This window comes from Ovis aries, chromosome 4 (genome assembly GCF_016772045.2).
Source record: "Ovis aries strain OAR_USU_Benz2616 breed Rambouillet chromosome 4, ARS-UI_Ramb_v3.0, whole genome shotgun sequence".
Classification (NCBI taxonomy): domain Eukaryota; kingdom Metazoa; phylum Chordata; class Mammalia; order Artiodactyla; family Bovidae; genus Ovis; species Ovis aries.
Window position 1 is genome coordinate 53,112,975 of NC_056057.1, and position 16,487 is coordinate 53,129,461.

Below are 16,487 nucleotides of genomic sequence, written 5' to 3' on the forward strand. Positions count from 1 at the left end.
GCTAGCTAAGACTCCCTGAGTGCCTAGCATGTGAGTGTTGGGCATTAGTCTACCCTCTTGTAATGCAAAGATGAATAAATAAAACCTACACTCTTGAGGGCTCACATTCTCTTGGGGAAAGCATATAAATAAACAATAGTATTCACAGAATCATTCATATTACTACTTTATAAAAGAGATAACTGCCATTTTATCACCTTTCATGATAAAAATACAAAATACTAATTTTAGAATATGTAGAATTAGAACATAATTAGTTTAGTCATACATTCTAAAACTGGTAGTTACTGGGATTTATAGACTGGTGAAAGAACTATGTATTACTCTGATGTGAAAGATGCCTGTTAACAGTGAGGCTGCTATTTGTGAAGGGGAGCATGCTAGGGACTAAAATCTGGAGTATATGATAGAGGAATGTGTTGATGCTATCACAGGAAAATGGGAAGGCCTAGTGAACACATAAGGCCAACTGTCCCTTCAGCCTCCTCTGCATCATGCTGGCTGATGTCTGTGCTATCTCTTGCAGCACATACTGAATAAAAGGATCAGAGGCCATTTGGTATTAAAGGTAAAAGCTTTTTAGAAAAAAAAGGGAACAGTGGAGTTCATTTCCTGGCTTCTGGTTGGTTTCTTTTCCTGCTCAATATTTCCTCCAGTACTGTATATGCTAGCTGTTATTGCTGCTCTGGCTGGCTTAATACAAATATTCATTCCTCTTTGTATAAAGAAATTGGAGTGCATTGTAGAGATGATGTATACTGCTTCAGATCAAGGGAAGGCTATAAATTCCCTGTCTCCTGATGCTGTCCAGCAGTGTACAAACTGCTATAAACCAGGACTTCATAGAGTTAGTCAATATTTTCAGGGTAAAGAAAGACTGGAAGAAGATATGAGTAAAAATATTAGAATTTAATAGAATGATTTTTAGACAGAAGTAAAAGGCACTTTCAAGAAATTATAGTTGTCATTATGAAAAAGGTGAGGAAGGAATGTGATTCATTAGTAAGATGTCTGGGAGATTATCAAGTTGTCTCTATGCACAGGGGCAAATCCCCATGGATGTGATTTGCAGGGTTGTATTTCTGCAGAACAGAAATCAAGCGCACTTGTTATCACTGCTCTGTCAGTTGCTTTCACCATTGTCTAATTCCTAATCTGCAAAGGCAGAAGATAAAATGCTTACTGGAAAATTGTGTTTAACAAAAAGCTGAGTGGAAATACTTACCTCTTCCTATGACTTCATTGAAATGTACAATCAGACTGCTCGGCCCAATTACTACGTGCTGAACTGCCTGGACCAGCTCTGGATTTAGAGCACTGAGGTCGATGTGGACGGTATTTTGCAGTAATGGACTGGATATATCAGAGTCCCCACTAGTTAAGATGGGGGATAGATCTGTCAGAGGATACTGCACTTGTCTGCATGACCCATTCTGAGATGAATTAGGAAACTGGTCTGCAAGATTAAGCAAAATTATTAGAAACAGTAGCAAAACCTCAATTAGTGGGGACTGCAACAGGAGGAGCAAACTGAATTAATAACAAAATCAAAGTTTAAATTTAAATGTGAAGAAATAATTATTGTATCACTAAATGAGGCTAGGAAAAACCTTTACAAAGGAATTTGATCTAATAAAATAATAAATTGGAAAAAGATATGGGTATGTGTTTGTAAAAAACATTTATTGATTTTCTTACATTAAGGAGTAACTTTGAAAATTTGTTTTTTCCTTTTCATTTCCTTAGACATTTCTCTTTTACATAGTAAAGTCAAGCTTGAGGGTTGTTTTTTAACATACTATACTCATAAGAATGAAAAGTGGCAAAAGTAGTCAAGCAACTGCCTTGTTCCACAAAAATTCAACTAAACTATAAGAAAAGGAAAAAAGAAGCCTTTTGAGAGACTACTGCTTATTAATGGAATTAATTAGTATTGCTCAAAATGTACATGGATTCCTAGTCAAAGAAAAATATGTATAATGAAATATTATATACTCTCTCTCCCTCTCTCTCTATACACACGCACACACACACACACACACACACACATGCATACAAACAACTAGAAATATGTAATGGTTAAACTTTGAGGAATGAAAACTTTCCACATTCATGGTAAGTTTCCCATCCTGTGGTGGTGGCAGCAGGTCTCATATTATCATTGTTTAGAGGGAGCAGCTAAGGTCTGGGTTAGAGCGCCATCCTCACTGCTTAGTTGAGGGCACTTGGAAAGGGGTCAGATCAACATTCCTTGTAAGCTGATCTTTATAACGAGTCTCAGGCAAGGTTCCCTTTTACTAGGTAGGAAATTGTGGGGCTGAGAGCACATTTTTTAATGTCAAATAGGGCAGAGAAGGCACCAGTTGCTTTGCTCTTTCCAATGGGAATCCATATATGTCAAGGACAGGGTGCTATATTGGAAGCAACTGACTTGAAGATAAACTAGGTTGGGTATTGAAATGTATTAGTATATAACACACAGAGAAGAGAGGTCTATGTGGGGGGGAGGGTCCTCATTAGCACCAAAAGAAAATATTGTTTGCTTGCAAATAATCCGGAAAATCAGAACTTAAGAGAGCGGCATAAAAAGAAAGTTGATGGTACCTCTGATTATTCTTAAACCCACTTAAACATGTTTAGTGTTTGCCACATTGGACAGTTTGGTTACTACATCAATTTGGCCAGAGCAGTAAACTCAGCAGTGGTTCCAGAAGAGCTTTGGGATCACCTACAGTTATGAAAATTGTAAGTTATAGTAATCATTAGCTAGAAATGAGACAGATGCATTCTACATCCTTCTTTAAAGGATACAGAACATTAGGGGAGTGCTTGAGATGTTGGATGGGTGAGGGATGGAAGGAGCCTAGCTGGGTGTTGCTTTAATCCCAGAGTCAGGGTTTCCAAATCTTTCCTAGGGGGGAAATGCAGATGAGTCAGATGATGGAAACTATAAACTCAGTTCCTCTGCCTTCACTTCTCAAACTTTTGCACCTAAAGATTAGGGTTATATTCTCAGAGGTGCAGAGATGGGAAATCCTTGATGAGGCACAAGAAAAAGTTCTCTGGCACAGAAATTGTACTGATCTTTCTGTTAAGTTCAAACATGTGCACAAACCACCAGTGTGATTCTGGTTTGACACACTGTGTATTCTAAGTCTGCAGAAAACTCATAAAGAGGCTGTCCCCACCACACACACACACAGAGAAGCTCTCTAAGTGCCTCTTTATTAGATACTGGCTGTGCATTTCTTCATTCTTCTCTGGGTAACCTTCTTTTGCCTATTTTACTTTTCCATGTCTCCAAGGAGTAGGTTCACTGTAGGAATGAGGATGAAACTCAAGTTCCTTAGGAATGATGACAGAGGTCTGGTGAGCAATGAGGCTGAAGGAAAATTAACTATACTTCTTCAAAAAAGTCACTTGTTAATTTTAAAGATCTCAAACTAGAGCCATTAAATGTGAATAAAAAATAATAAATAGTTCTACATTTCAAAACTATAAACTGGATTTGATTTTCCCATGTCGTTAAGGGCCTGGATTCTTAAAGGTGAATGGAGTCATGTGGGAAAAGACAACATTAATGGCATCTGTAGAACTAACATAAACTTGAAAAAGTAAGAGGCAATGTGTTGAAAAAATTAAAATGTTAAGTGCTTCATTGCTCTTGTACTTGTTTTGATGAGCAACTTCTAAGTTCTGCAGTATCCTCAACGATCTGTGACTCATTTTATTTGTCCAATGGTAAATATTCAACCAGGAAAATGCTTGTACTTGACTCATGTCCTGTAACTTCTAAAGATAATGGAGCAGATACAATACAGACATTCTGCTTTTACCAGGAGAGTTTAAATAAAACAATGTGAAATACTGTGGTTAATCTGATTATTAGGCCAACGTTAACTCTCCTTTTTAAACAGCATAACTGAAGGTTCCTGGTGGCTCAGATGGTAAAGCAGGAGACCTGGGCTTGATCCCTGGGAAGATCCCTGGAGAAGGAAATGGCAACCTACTCCAATATTCTTGCCTGAGAAATCCCATGGACAGAGGAGTCTGGTGGGCTATAGTTCATAGGGTCACAAAGGGTCAGACATGACTGAGCAACTAAGCACACACTGGTTAAGACTCAAAATATATCGAAGTCCTGGGATGCTGTGGATAAAAGACTGGGTGCTAACAGTTCATTGAGACTCCTTCAAAGCAGTGCTAGAGGTATAATTTAAATGTTTGAGGATCAGCAGGTAAAAAAAAAATATAGCAGTACCAACTTCTGTTTCAATATATATGTCTTGTGTCTTAACTCTTCCTGGGCTGTTAAAGAGAGCTTCACAGTTTCTTAGCATTGCACTCAGATGATAAACAGCTTACCTTTGCTCAAATGATTTTTAAAATGAACTTTTTTGTGAGAATAGAGGTTAAAGACTAAAAAAATCTCATATATGAGTTCATTTAAAAATAAGAGTCATGTAACTTTGTGTCAAATTAAATACTTCTTTGGCCAAAGAAGAGGTGATTACTTCTTTTATATTTTTATAAAAATATAAAGGCAAAACCAAAAATAAACAACACTGCCACAACCCACTGAGGTGTATGTATAGGTATTTTTCAGAAAAATAAACTGAAGTATACCTTCTGGAAAAGTAGCTCGGTAGTCTACAGATTCATTGGAAACCATTTCTGTAGTTGGGCTTACACTTCGGGCACTGACAAGCCTATCCAAATGTGGAGTGTGTACTCTTGCATCATAGCGAACTAATTCACTGCCCAGATCTTAAAAGAGAGAGAAAGACCTCGTTAAAGATTTGGCTATCATGGGTCCCAGTAGACTTTGACCTGGTGACCAGAACTCATGGCTTTTATGGATTGCATAAGACCACACACATGAATCTATGACAATTTTAAACTGTAATGATTGTATTGTTAAGGCAACACCTTTAAAACAGACAATAAGGAAAATTATGCACCTTTAATTTGCTTCCTTTTTTTCAGCCACAGGAAAAGCCCGAGTAACAGTAAGAGTATTATTGATACTGAGACAACACCAACAATCAATCCTGTGAAATTCTGATCTGGTTGAACTATCACTTTTCCAAGAACAGTTGAAGAAATTGCTTGCTTCCACTACAAATGACAAATAAAAGTCAGAAATTAACCATGATATGTTCAAAATACACTACACAGTTGAATCATAATCTCTCTAGGCTCGAAATAATACCTGGTTATTACTGTTCTAGAAGTGGATGCCTCCAGAGTATTAAGACATTCTTCAATTCTTGTTCAGTCTTCAAATAATTAGGGGCTACTAATCACTGAAATACTTACATGATGCCTAGCTGTTTGTGCTTATAACTAAGTACTAGGAATAAAAAGATAAAAATCAGTCTCTGACCACGAGGAACTAAAGTGTGAAAGGGACACAAACACAAAAGTAAATGATTAAAAAAATAATAAATGGTTATAGTTCATGATGATATGTACTGTAGAAGCATGAACATATTGTAAGAAGCAGAGACAACAGAACATTAATTCTGTCCTAGAGGATAGGGTAGAGGGCACAGGAGACTCCCCATAAGAAGTGAATAATTATGTTATTACTATGGATAATAAAATCTCAGAATATTTTTATTTGCTTTGTTTTTACAGAAGAAGTTTTTGATGCTCCTTCCAGCTGTAACATGGTATGATTTTTTGGATTTATGGTCCATTTGAACTCCAAACTCTGATCTCATGATTTAGCTTTTTATTTTTAAATTTTTCATATGTTCCCATTTCATAACTGTTTGAAAACTTCAGGAACCCTTTAAAAATCACATATATTTGGATAAACAAAACATGGTATATCTACACAGTGGAATATTACTCAGCCTTTTAAAGGAATGAAGATAGCTGTTTATATGAAAAAGGTTACTATAAAATAGTTTCTAATTTCACTTCATCCAGTGCATACACATTCTTTTATTTATGGGACTATGCATTTGAGATCACTGTGGCTGGCAGTACTGTGTTGACTCTGGCCTCCTAGGGTGGTGAGAGGTGGGAAAAGACACCATTGAATGTGTCCTTATCCCTCCTGAGGATTACAGCAAATTTCAGCAAGAGTGTGGCATGATGGAGAAGAGTGTAGCCAGCAAGGACTTTTGAGACCTACCCTTTGAAGCTTGGAAAGGAGACAGTGCAACAAAAACATCACTATTTCTAAAATAACACCTAAGAATCAAGCTGAACTGATGAGCTAAAGCTTACACACAAATGAGCTTTAATGATTTATTTTAAGCCTGCAAGTGACATAATTACACTGGCATCTTTATTTACATCATGAGAGGAAAGCAGGAATCCCACCTCTATATTTAGTTCGCTGTTCAATTTCAGCAGGTCATTGGGGACCGTACATAATACAGCTTCAGAATGTGACTGTATATTTTCACAGCTCTTATTTCCAACTTTTAACACCTCCCCTTTAACTGCTTCAGGGTCAATATCATTTCCCTGGAAGGAAAAAAAAAAAAAAAAGGAGCTTGTTAACACTTCACAATTTTGAAGGAATGCAAACAATTATGAAGGAATATAAATATACTGAAAACACAGGCCATGTTGTTTATCAAGGCACATGATCATCTGACACTCATTTTCATGGGGATTTGGATGGCTGAAACAGAGAGTGACCATTTTAGGGTACTAATTAGTCAGGAATCATAGGATCTAGCTTTCCATCAAATTGGATTTTAGAGAAAAGGAGAGATTCTTGACTCACACCCTTACGTCAAATGATGTCTTTTTCATAATCAACTTATTAATGTTTTCAGGGAGTACTGATGGTTGGCAAAAGGGAAATAATTTAGAGATTTAATTTGAGCTGCCTAATGCAGAGACACTTAGCTCTGGCTTTACTTTTAGAATCACATTGAGGGCTTTATATAAAATACTGATGCCCAGGTCCCATCTCCAGAGATTTTGATGTATAGATCTAAAAGTCAATGTATTTCTTTGGTGTTTGAGTTGGACAGTTTCTTTTCATCCTTCTTGCACAGTTGAATCCTATACAAAAATGAATCCATTTTTAAAGACATTCTTGTAAGATGCCATAAGACCCTCATTATGATGAGAGCATGATTATATTATTTTGAACAATTATATAGTTACATGAGGACTTTAAAAACATTATTCAATTTGACATATTTAGTTAAATGAAGTCACCATTAGGCATTTAAAATACCACTGTTTTGTTTAAGAAACCAATAATTACCCTCGGGAAAGAAATGAAAACAGAGGTCCAGTTTCTCATATGAAGACTTACTGAGTATGGTTATAGTATTTATTAAAAAGCCATTAGTCAGAGGAGAAAGATATCAAAACACAATTGTATTTTTCTGAGGAACAAAGAGCAGTCAGTAACAACTACAGTACTGCTACCTTGTTTTCCACTTTATTTTACATGATCTTTAATGTTTGACAAACTAGTCTTACATTGCCTCATATAGATCTCGATAGAGTGCTAGGTAAGATATCCTAAGATATCTTAGGTAAGATATTCTTCTTTCTAACATGAATTTGGAGTTAAAAAAAAATGGATATAGACAAACTCTATCCTTATGATACTTCTAGAAGCGGTGTGTGTACTCCATTGAACCAGATCAGCCACACAGGGCAAGTCCATGCAGAAGCACATAAATCTAACAGGTCACCTTGAGGCTTCAAATGACAATGTGTTGGTTAGGACTGAGGAGGATAGCCCTGGACCTCATATTGGAGGGAATTCAGGAAATGACAAAAGAAAGAGATTAAAGAGCTGGAGGGCTTGATTTATGAGGGAATGACTAAAACGTGTCTTGCCAGCTTAGATAATGATGAAGGCTGGGGGAAGGGATGAACATATTGTATCTACATTTCCAGTACTCCTTTTAGGCACAGGCTTGCCTAGGATGTTGCATAAAATCATCTCCAAAACAAAAACAGATGACAAAGCTGAACAATAAAACTCTTTCTCATTTGTGCCTACTAAGAAATGCACAATGATTAGTGACTTATGTTAGAAATGAATATCAGCTTTGTATGTATAGTGATTATTTTAAAAGTCTACAATCCAAGATATAAAAAATGTGATACTGGAAGTCCACCACTATATAACAGAGAGGATTGAATCAGGAGAAAAATAAGAAGGTATAGGCTGGTTTTTGTCATTAAAAAAAAAAAACATAGCTTTATCAAGCTGTGGAAAAAAATGTGTATGTTTAGAAATTTTATTTACTTTTTATTATTTAATATTAACTATTATTAAACAGTATAATATAAATAGTAGAACAAAGTTGGATTAGTTGATCTTTCAGTCATTATATATAAGGTTTTTTAATTTTTATTTATTTATTTGGCTGTTCCAGTCTTAGTTCTGGCATGCGACATCTTTAGTTGTGGCATTCAAACTCTGTAGCACATGGGATCTAGTTCCCTGATCAGGGATTGAACCTAGGTCTTCTGCATTGGGAATGTAAAGTCTTAGCCACTGGAACACCAGGGAAGTCCAACAGGTTTTTAAATAAAGCAATATAAAAGAAGATTTCTGGTCTTCAATCCCTTACATACATAGAGCAATCTAGAGTTGTAATTATCTCATTTTATCCTGTAAAGACACTTTCCTGAGGTAGGGATTATTGCCATCACTGCTTTACACATTGAGAACTAAGGTTCAAGAAGAGACTTGGTCTTGAAGCAAATCAATTCCATCTGATACAAAATTAGGCTTCCCCAGTGGCCCTGTGGTAAAGAATCCGCCTGCGCTGCAGGGGCTGCAGGAGATGCGGGTTTGATCCCTGGGTCAGGAAGATCCCCTAGAGAAGGAAATGGCAACCCATTCCAGTATTCTTGCCTGGAGAATCCCGTGGACAGAGGAGCCTGGTGGGCTACAGTCCATAAGGTCGCAAAGAGTCAGACATAAGTGAGGTGACTTTGCATGCATGTACTACTTACCATCTACTAGTGTATGACTAAACGCTAGTTACTGAGAATATAATGATGAGTAAGAGTTGCTTTTTCTCACTGCAATGTTAAAATGAATACATTTTTAAAGTGAAAAAACTATTACTCCCAATGTGTCATATTGCTCTGGCCACGTATGACATGTTTCTACCTAACTCAGGCCTGGGAACCCATGTCTGAGCTAGTTAAAGAACAAAGCAGATAGGAGTAGAAGCAGGACTTGAAAAAGAATATCATTACACAAGGGATCTTACAAGTTTTCATGTGCCCAGGTGGCCACAATGTTGAGTCTGGGCAAGTCAGCTAAGGCCACTTAGGAGGATGGCAATAGGACTCGGCTATGGTTCAGGGAGGCTGGCAGCAGAAAAATCAGTGAGGTGGTGGTAGAGGGACATTTATACTTTACCGAGAGAATATGAGCCTCCTCAGCTTGGGAACTAGGGCAAAAAACCTTGATGGCAAACTTCAAAACTAAGTGCACAGAACATTAACAGGCATTTGGGGAGAGAAGTTCCCAGGTCATTTGAGAAAAACTGGGGGAACCAAAATTAAACTGGCTTCTTCACTGGCTACTTGGGTCAGTAGGATACCACAGGTGCTGTCTATAAGCCCTGGAATATGGCTTCCCCTACCCCAGAATGCATATTACAGTGTATAGCACAAAGAAAAACAGTTGACCCCTGAATAACATCGGGGTTAGGGGTGCTGATCCCTGTGTATTTGAAAATCCATATAGAATTTCACAGTCAGCCCTCTGTATCTGAGGTTCTGAAACCATGGATTCTCTCAATGCTGGATCACATAGGACTGTAGTATGTATTTATTGAAAAAAAACCTGCATGTAAGTTGGACCTATGCAGTTCAACCTATATTGTTCAAGGTTTAAGTGTCAACTTATGAGTCCCATCAATAAGAACAGGTCTTGACACTGGGCCAAATGACTTCTAAGAAAAGAGCCCTTCATTTCTACCCTGTTGTAGACAGAACTGGCCTCACAGTGGTTGTGAATGGGTTTAGGCCTGTAATTCCAGGTACATCAGCCAGAAGTGGGAGGAAGACAAATTCTGGTGGCTCTGGGCAGGAAGTAGACTGAGTTAGCTTAGAACGACTCTCCCTTCTAAATCCTTCTAATGCCAAGACACTGACACAGACCTCCATCTGAGCGCACTCTATCTGAGTTTGTTATTAGGCTCCTTCCTAGTATCATAGCCCAAGTTCCTGTTCCTTGACTTAGTTCATCTTCCTGCTCCTTTTCATGTTTTAACCAACTTCTCCAAACTGAATTTCTGAAGCATCTCTATTACCATGTATATCAATATGCTCTAGAATATGATAAAGCCCCAGGGCAGTGTCAGGCAGTTCTAGTCCAGCATTAAATACTGTGCTTCTCTAGTCTCCACAAAATATGAATAAAAAGTCATATATTAAGGTAATTAGGAAATATAGGGTTTCTTTTCATCAGAACTGACTTTCAGGTATTTGTAAAGAGTTTAGAGCTAGTTTACTTAAAGAATTGCATGGACATCTACATACCACATGATAGAAAATTTCCCTATTATGAAAGATATTTTGGTATACATTAAATGAAAGTTAACATGCAAAGCTTTGTAATGTAGTAGCTGCTGCTGCTAAGTCACTTCAGTCGTGTCTGACTCTGTGCGACCCCACAGCAGCCCACCAGGCTCCCCCGTCCCTGGGATTCTCCAGGCAGGAACACTGGAGCAGGTTGCCATTTCCTTCTCCAATGCATAAAAGTGAACCGTGAAAGGGAAGTCGCTCAGTCGTGTCCGACTCTTAGTGACCCTATGGACTGCAGCCTACCAGGCTCCTCTGTTCATGGGATTTTCCAGGCAAGAGTACTGGAGTGGGGTGCCATAGAAAGAAGACCAAATATGGAATCAAGAAACTTGATTGTGAGCCCAAGTTATACTGTTTGCTCCCTATATGACCCATGACAAATTATCCAATCTTTCTAAACCTCTGTTTACTTATCTATAAAGAAGGACACTCCTGAAGTGACTTAGCAGCAGCAGCAGCAAAGGGGGATAATCATCACTGACCTCCCAACCTTATATGTCCACATGAATCTCAAATGAAACAGTATTTGTCAAAGTACTGTGTTAACTAAAATTTCACAAAAACGTGAGCTGTTGCTGACATGAACACTGTGCCTTCATGTGTACGCCCAAAGAGATGTTTACTTCTGATGACCACTGTCCACACTGGTGCCTAAGCCTCAGATACAAACTACCACCCACATTATGGGGTTTCTGATTCATGCTGAGGAAGACTGATATTTAGTCTCTATTATGTTCTCTTGACCCAAACCTGACTGACACTCTTGGCCATGGTGTAATCATTGGGCCAACTACTGACTAAGGCAATTCTCACAACTAGGGCTGGAAACTATCACAATCTCTTTTTAGCCAAATAATTCTTATATGCATGGCTGCTTAAGCAGCACAAAACTCTTCCTGGCAAAAAGAAGCAAATCTCCCTCTAAACACAATTCTCTCCATAGTGCTTTCACTGATGGAACACAAATTCATGTTTTCAATGGTAATTGAACATGCACAACATGAAATAAAATAGCACCCTTTCTTTCGCTAAAAACAGTTTACTGTTTGTCCAGAAGAGGCCTTTTCTCTTCTCTTGCTTTATGCTCCTTATTTCAGAGAGGCAGAGGTTTTAATATGGTCAACTTTAGAAACTGATAAAGGGTTAAACTGCTGTGACACAAAGATTCTCGAATAGCTTAGATCTTCTCTACATATACATAATATTGAATATGGGAGATGACTAAATCATGACACTCCCAAAATAGTCCCCCTAAACTGTTCCTATTTTCCCCAGATTGCCACTCTGTGACATGACAGGTGCTAGACCTTTGTTAGAGAAGAGAGTCATTCTGTATATAGACAAGAAAAGAAAGTCTCTTGTGTCTATTTCCAGAGACCTCTTGGGCCAGGTTGAGAATAGCATTAAAGGCTGAGGATGATGTCAAATTATATTTTTCCTGGTCCAACAATTTTGTAGGACATTGAATAATGAGTATGTAATTTATAGAAAAAGTTTTCTCCTCCTTGTAAGACTATTAGAAAGGGTAGATAAAGAATCATTATTCTCTAATCCTTCCATGATAGATAAAGGAACAGAAAAATAGAATTTATCTGGGTGTAGAAGTATTTGCAAATAAACCTTTGTTTTCATCAAGAAAAACCAAATGGAATCTTTGAAATGGCAAACACAGTAATTGTTGAAAGCAAAAGGTCACACTAGATTAATTTTATTGAAAAAAAAAGTGATAAAAGCTCTTTCTCCCTTTCTAAAACTAATTAAAGAAGCAGATGAAAGAACTTTGCTATGGTAAACATGCTGTTCACTGAAGCAGGCTTCCATTTAATTTCATGCTGGGCTTGCTTAATTATTGTGCAAAACACAATTGGGAGGTTAGTAAACTTGTATGAGTGTGAATGTGTACATGGGTTTGGCTGTAGACAAAGTCTTGTTGAAAAAGCAGAATAATTTTAGCAAAAACATACTCTTACTTACATGGAGATGATCTATGGGAATTTATATTACATCTAAACAAGGACTACCCTATTACTTTGTGTTTGCTCATATTTGTATTCAGGTTATCTCTCGGGGAAAAATACTGCATGTCTAAAAACATCATGTTGAAATATAAATATTTTGCTGTTTCTAGAGACTGAGACTATAGATAATTAAAGTTTTGATCATATTGCCTCTTTTATTACTATTTGAGGTAAAAATGACTGAAGCAACATAAAAGAGTTGTATTCTGGTCTTTGTTCTGCCTCAATCTGATCACTTGTCAAACCATATAAACTCTCTGGGGTTTTGGTATTCTTTATTTGCAACAGGCTGGTTTAGAAAAGGTGATTTGTTATTGTCCAATTAAATTATATTTAGAGGCTAATATATTCCTGAGGTAGAGGAAATTCAGCTCCATTTATAAATCAGCTTAGAGATGACCACACCCAGATACAAAATTCCAAGTATCAGAAGGAAGTACAGAATTACAGTTGATGTCTTTACTTTTATGACTTTTACCTTTTATCTTGTAATGAGCACATTTAGGTGTCCAGGGAAATATGTAAGTAACATCGGCAGAAGAATAAATCAAAGGCAACTTACTTAAAGGATTTGTGTCCTACATTTACTACTCTTTATTATATACATTAAGAAAGAATTTTTAAATGCTTCATTAAAAAGCAGTCCATGATTATGCATACCTTTTAGTCCTATGTCAAAAGATTTGCTTTTCAGAACTTAGATATTTGCTAATGTAATATAAGATAATGACCAAGCACAACAATTTTATTCACATAGCTATGAAGTCAATTAAGTGCAAGTTGATGATTTAAGAGAGCATTTTAAGCATTTCTTACCTTAATTTCCAGTACATTTTCATTGCCTATTGAGATCATCACTGGCTTTTCAAAAGGCTTAAACACAGGATTATGTACATAAATGAGATCAAAGTATTTGGAATGGATCCCATCTAACATGAAAAAGGCTTTGGTTTTCAGGGGGAGTTGTAGGTTCAGCTGTTGTAGTGAAGGAGTTGTACAGCAGATTATCTCTGAATTAGAGCGATGTTGACATGCCTACAGTGAGACATCAATTATTCACCGTAAACAGAACACAGCTTGACATCATCAATAGCAACTTTCACATTTCACTGTTTCAGACAATCAATTGAAAATATACATTATAGGAAAAAAAAATCTCCATTTAACTCACTGATGTTGAAGAACACATTTCTGGAAGCTTGACGGATGTAAGATTATCTAAACAATCCAGCCTTAAAGGAGCTACAAAGCTTCACTTGCTGGGAAGATGTAAGCTATTCTATCTGAAGCTGTCTCTTTCCTCTGTCACTTTATCTTACTTAAGAAGATAGGACAGTCACCAGGAGGGTGGCTGCTTATGAAACAGCTATTGCAGAGTGGGAAGCTGAACTTTATGCAATTTAAGTCCTGTTCGCATCTTAGCTTTAAATCAAGCTTTAAGAATTAGGGCAAAGCCCTCACTTGGAAACTCACCTCATTTAGAAATTAACATTAAAATGTTATTCACAGTGTGGAATACTACAAGGCAAAGTGCTTTGTCAACTGCCAAGCACCATATGGTTCACACTATAATTAATTATGTAGTAAGATCATCTTATTAGTGTGTTTTAAGCTATCAATTACTGAGTGCCAGGTTCTGTGCAAAATATTTCACAAGGCTGGCATCATTTAATTCTCACAATAGTCCTATGAGGTAGGTGCTAGAGCTTTTTGAGCTGATATAATCAGACCAGGTCACAAAGCTCTGAGTAGCAAAGTAAAGAACATAAATCCTAGACTACTGGCTCTAAAATTCACATGACTCCCATGCTGTGTGGTTTCTTGTTCACTCTGTATTCCACATTGGTCAAACTTTTCCTATCCTCTCTATTTTACAAAGGTTCCTCTATCATTATTTCATGTCCTTTCATCTTTCATTAAAAAATTTCCCCTTTATAATTCTGATTTATAGAAGTTTGGAAAATGTGGTTTCCTCTTGATTGTGCTTAGATGAAACCAGCAACACAAAGTAGTGCATTTAAGGTTAAATGGTTGCATTTTTCCCCCCAAGGAAAAGACAAACAAGCAACAACATCCCTTAGATTTCCTTTTCTTTGACAAGTAGAGTTGGAGATAAAACAATTACTTATGTCCACAATAGAATAATACTCAGGATATACAGAAAAAGCACAAACAAAATTGGATATTTGATATTTTCTTTTAAAAATGACTTAAAAATTGTTCTATATTGAAAAATGTGTGCTATATGCAGATGAAGAAAAATTATATACAGACATAATTGGTATAAAATATTACTTAGTTTTGTATCAAATCCATATGACAATGCTAAAAGCTATCCTATGGTCTTGAAAAACGGAAATGAACAACTTTACTGCTATTACAATAATTTTCTATGTAACAAGAAACTTGAAAATTAACAAACTTCTGGCTTCTGGGGCATAATGTATGATAACAAATTAATATGCATTTTGTTAAGAAGATGATCAATATTTTTATTTTAAAAGATTTGAATTTGTTAGACTGGAAATTTACTCTGGCTGGATCAGTAAATCTAAATCAGACCTGAACAAGAGTTTTCATCTGTTAAATAATGAATGGCTTCAATTCATCATGGTCAGCTTCAGATTCTACAAGAAGCAGGGAATATGGAAAGAACACGGGTCTCTTTATGAGATTTTTTGCAAACAATAGTCAAATAGACCCACTGAATTTTTCATTCCTGTCCAAATTGAATCCATTGTTCTATTTAATATCTTTGTGGCTAAAATAACAAAGTTTACATTTCCAGATATGCAAACGGACAAGATTCTAATCTTCTACTGTTGTTCCAATCTTCTTTGTCACACCTAGGAGGTTTTTAAAAACTACATATTACAAATGAACGAATGATGTCATGTGTCATCATAATGTTGGTGAGGCAGAGGGAAGAAATCTGTCATGATTTTAATAATGTAACCTCAGTGTGAATTAGATAAACTAATAATTTCTCAGACTTCTACTTTAAAAAGTTGCATGCCAACACCAAAGGGGGTTATTGTTATTTTTATTGGTTAATGAAAAATTGCTATGCCTGGTTGTGGAGAACTGATGTCCTTTAAATTAATAGTGGTGGTATTCTAACTTTGTTTGTGGCCATGTGCAGGGATTGGTTTCAAAGCTCTCTACTTCATATGGGGACTCCCTAGAGTATAATCTCTCAGGAATATTATAAAAATCTAATAATACTCTTTAGAGGTGATGCAATGTGGCTGATTGAGAAGGTCAAGAAAAATCTTATTTGAGATGACCTTATTGTTTGGTGATTTGGCTTGACATTTTTAGCCCGAAATTGGTTTTTGTAATTAAAGCACACTGTGGCCTTAGCCTTCAAGAAATATTGGATGAGAATCTAAAAGGAAGTGCTGTAATTCAATCTATTACCTCCCCAATCAAGACCCTGCCTGAGAGGGGGCACTTAGAACTTTCATTCTAAGTTGTGTGTAGTCTGACTAGATTATGGATATTTTATATCAGAGAAAAACAACAAAACATATAATCTTCATAAATAACTCCAAACTTCCTGAAGTCTGAAGTAAAACTGCCACTTCAATGTGACCCCAAACTGTCAGAGCACAAAATAGGTCAATTTAAGGAGGAATTCAGTTAAATTCTGATGGACCTTGCAAATTAAAGAAAAAAGGTGAAGAAGTGTTACACATCATACCCATTCTAGGACATAAGTATTTTAATGCTCTTTTTCATTATTTGATAACATGCTAACAAAAGGACAAGAGGCATGGTTAAGAAGGGATATGAAAGAAAACACCGTACCACTTAGGAAGACATGGATGCTTTGGCAAGAGTAAAGGCTTTACCCAGGGGTTTTATTAGACCAAAAAGGTTGATGTTCTAGGGGGCATTATAAAAAGGAGGATAGGGAAATGC

General features: G+C 36.7%; 1 protein-coding gene across 11 annotated transcripts in view; it reads right to left on the minus strand.

Moving 5' to 3' along the window:
* Nucleotides 1-16,487, minus strand: part of MET (MET proto-oncogene, receptor tyrosine kinase) — a 116,892-nt gene that overhangs the window by 18,108 nt on the left and 82,297 nt on the right. For 7 of the 11 annotated variants that reach the window (XM_060414395.1, XM_027968356.3, XM_060414387.1 and 4 more), the window contains 5 exons: nt 13,380-13,598; nt 6,337-6,483; nt 4,962-5,118; nt 4,627-4,767; nt 1,226-1,456 (listed from right to left, as the gene is read on the minus strand). In XM_060414395.1, the coding sequence (XP_060270378.1) occupies nt 1,226-1,456; nt 4,627-4,767; nt 4,962-5,118; nt 6,337-6,483; nt 13,380-13,598 (895 nt within the window). The remainder of the gene's footprint in view (nt 1-1,225; nt 1,457-4,626; nt 4,768-4,961; nt 5,119-6,336; nt 6,484-13,379; nt 13,599-16,487) is intronic. The other 4 variants (XM_042248298.2, XM_060414391.1, XM_060414392.1 and 1 more) reach the window with 1 other exon arrangement.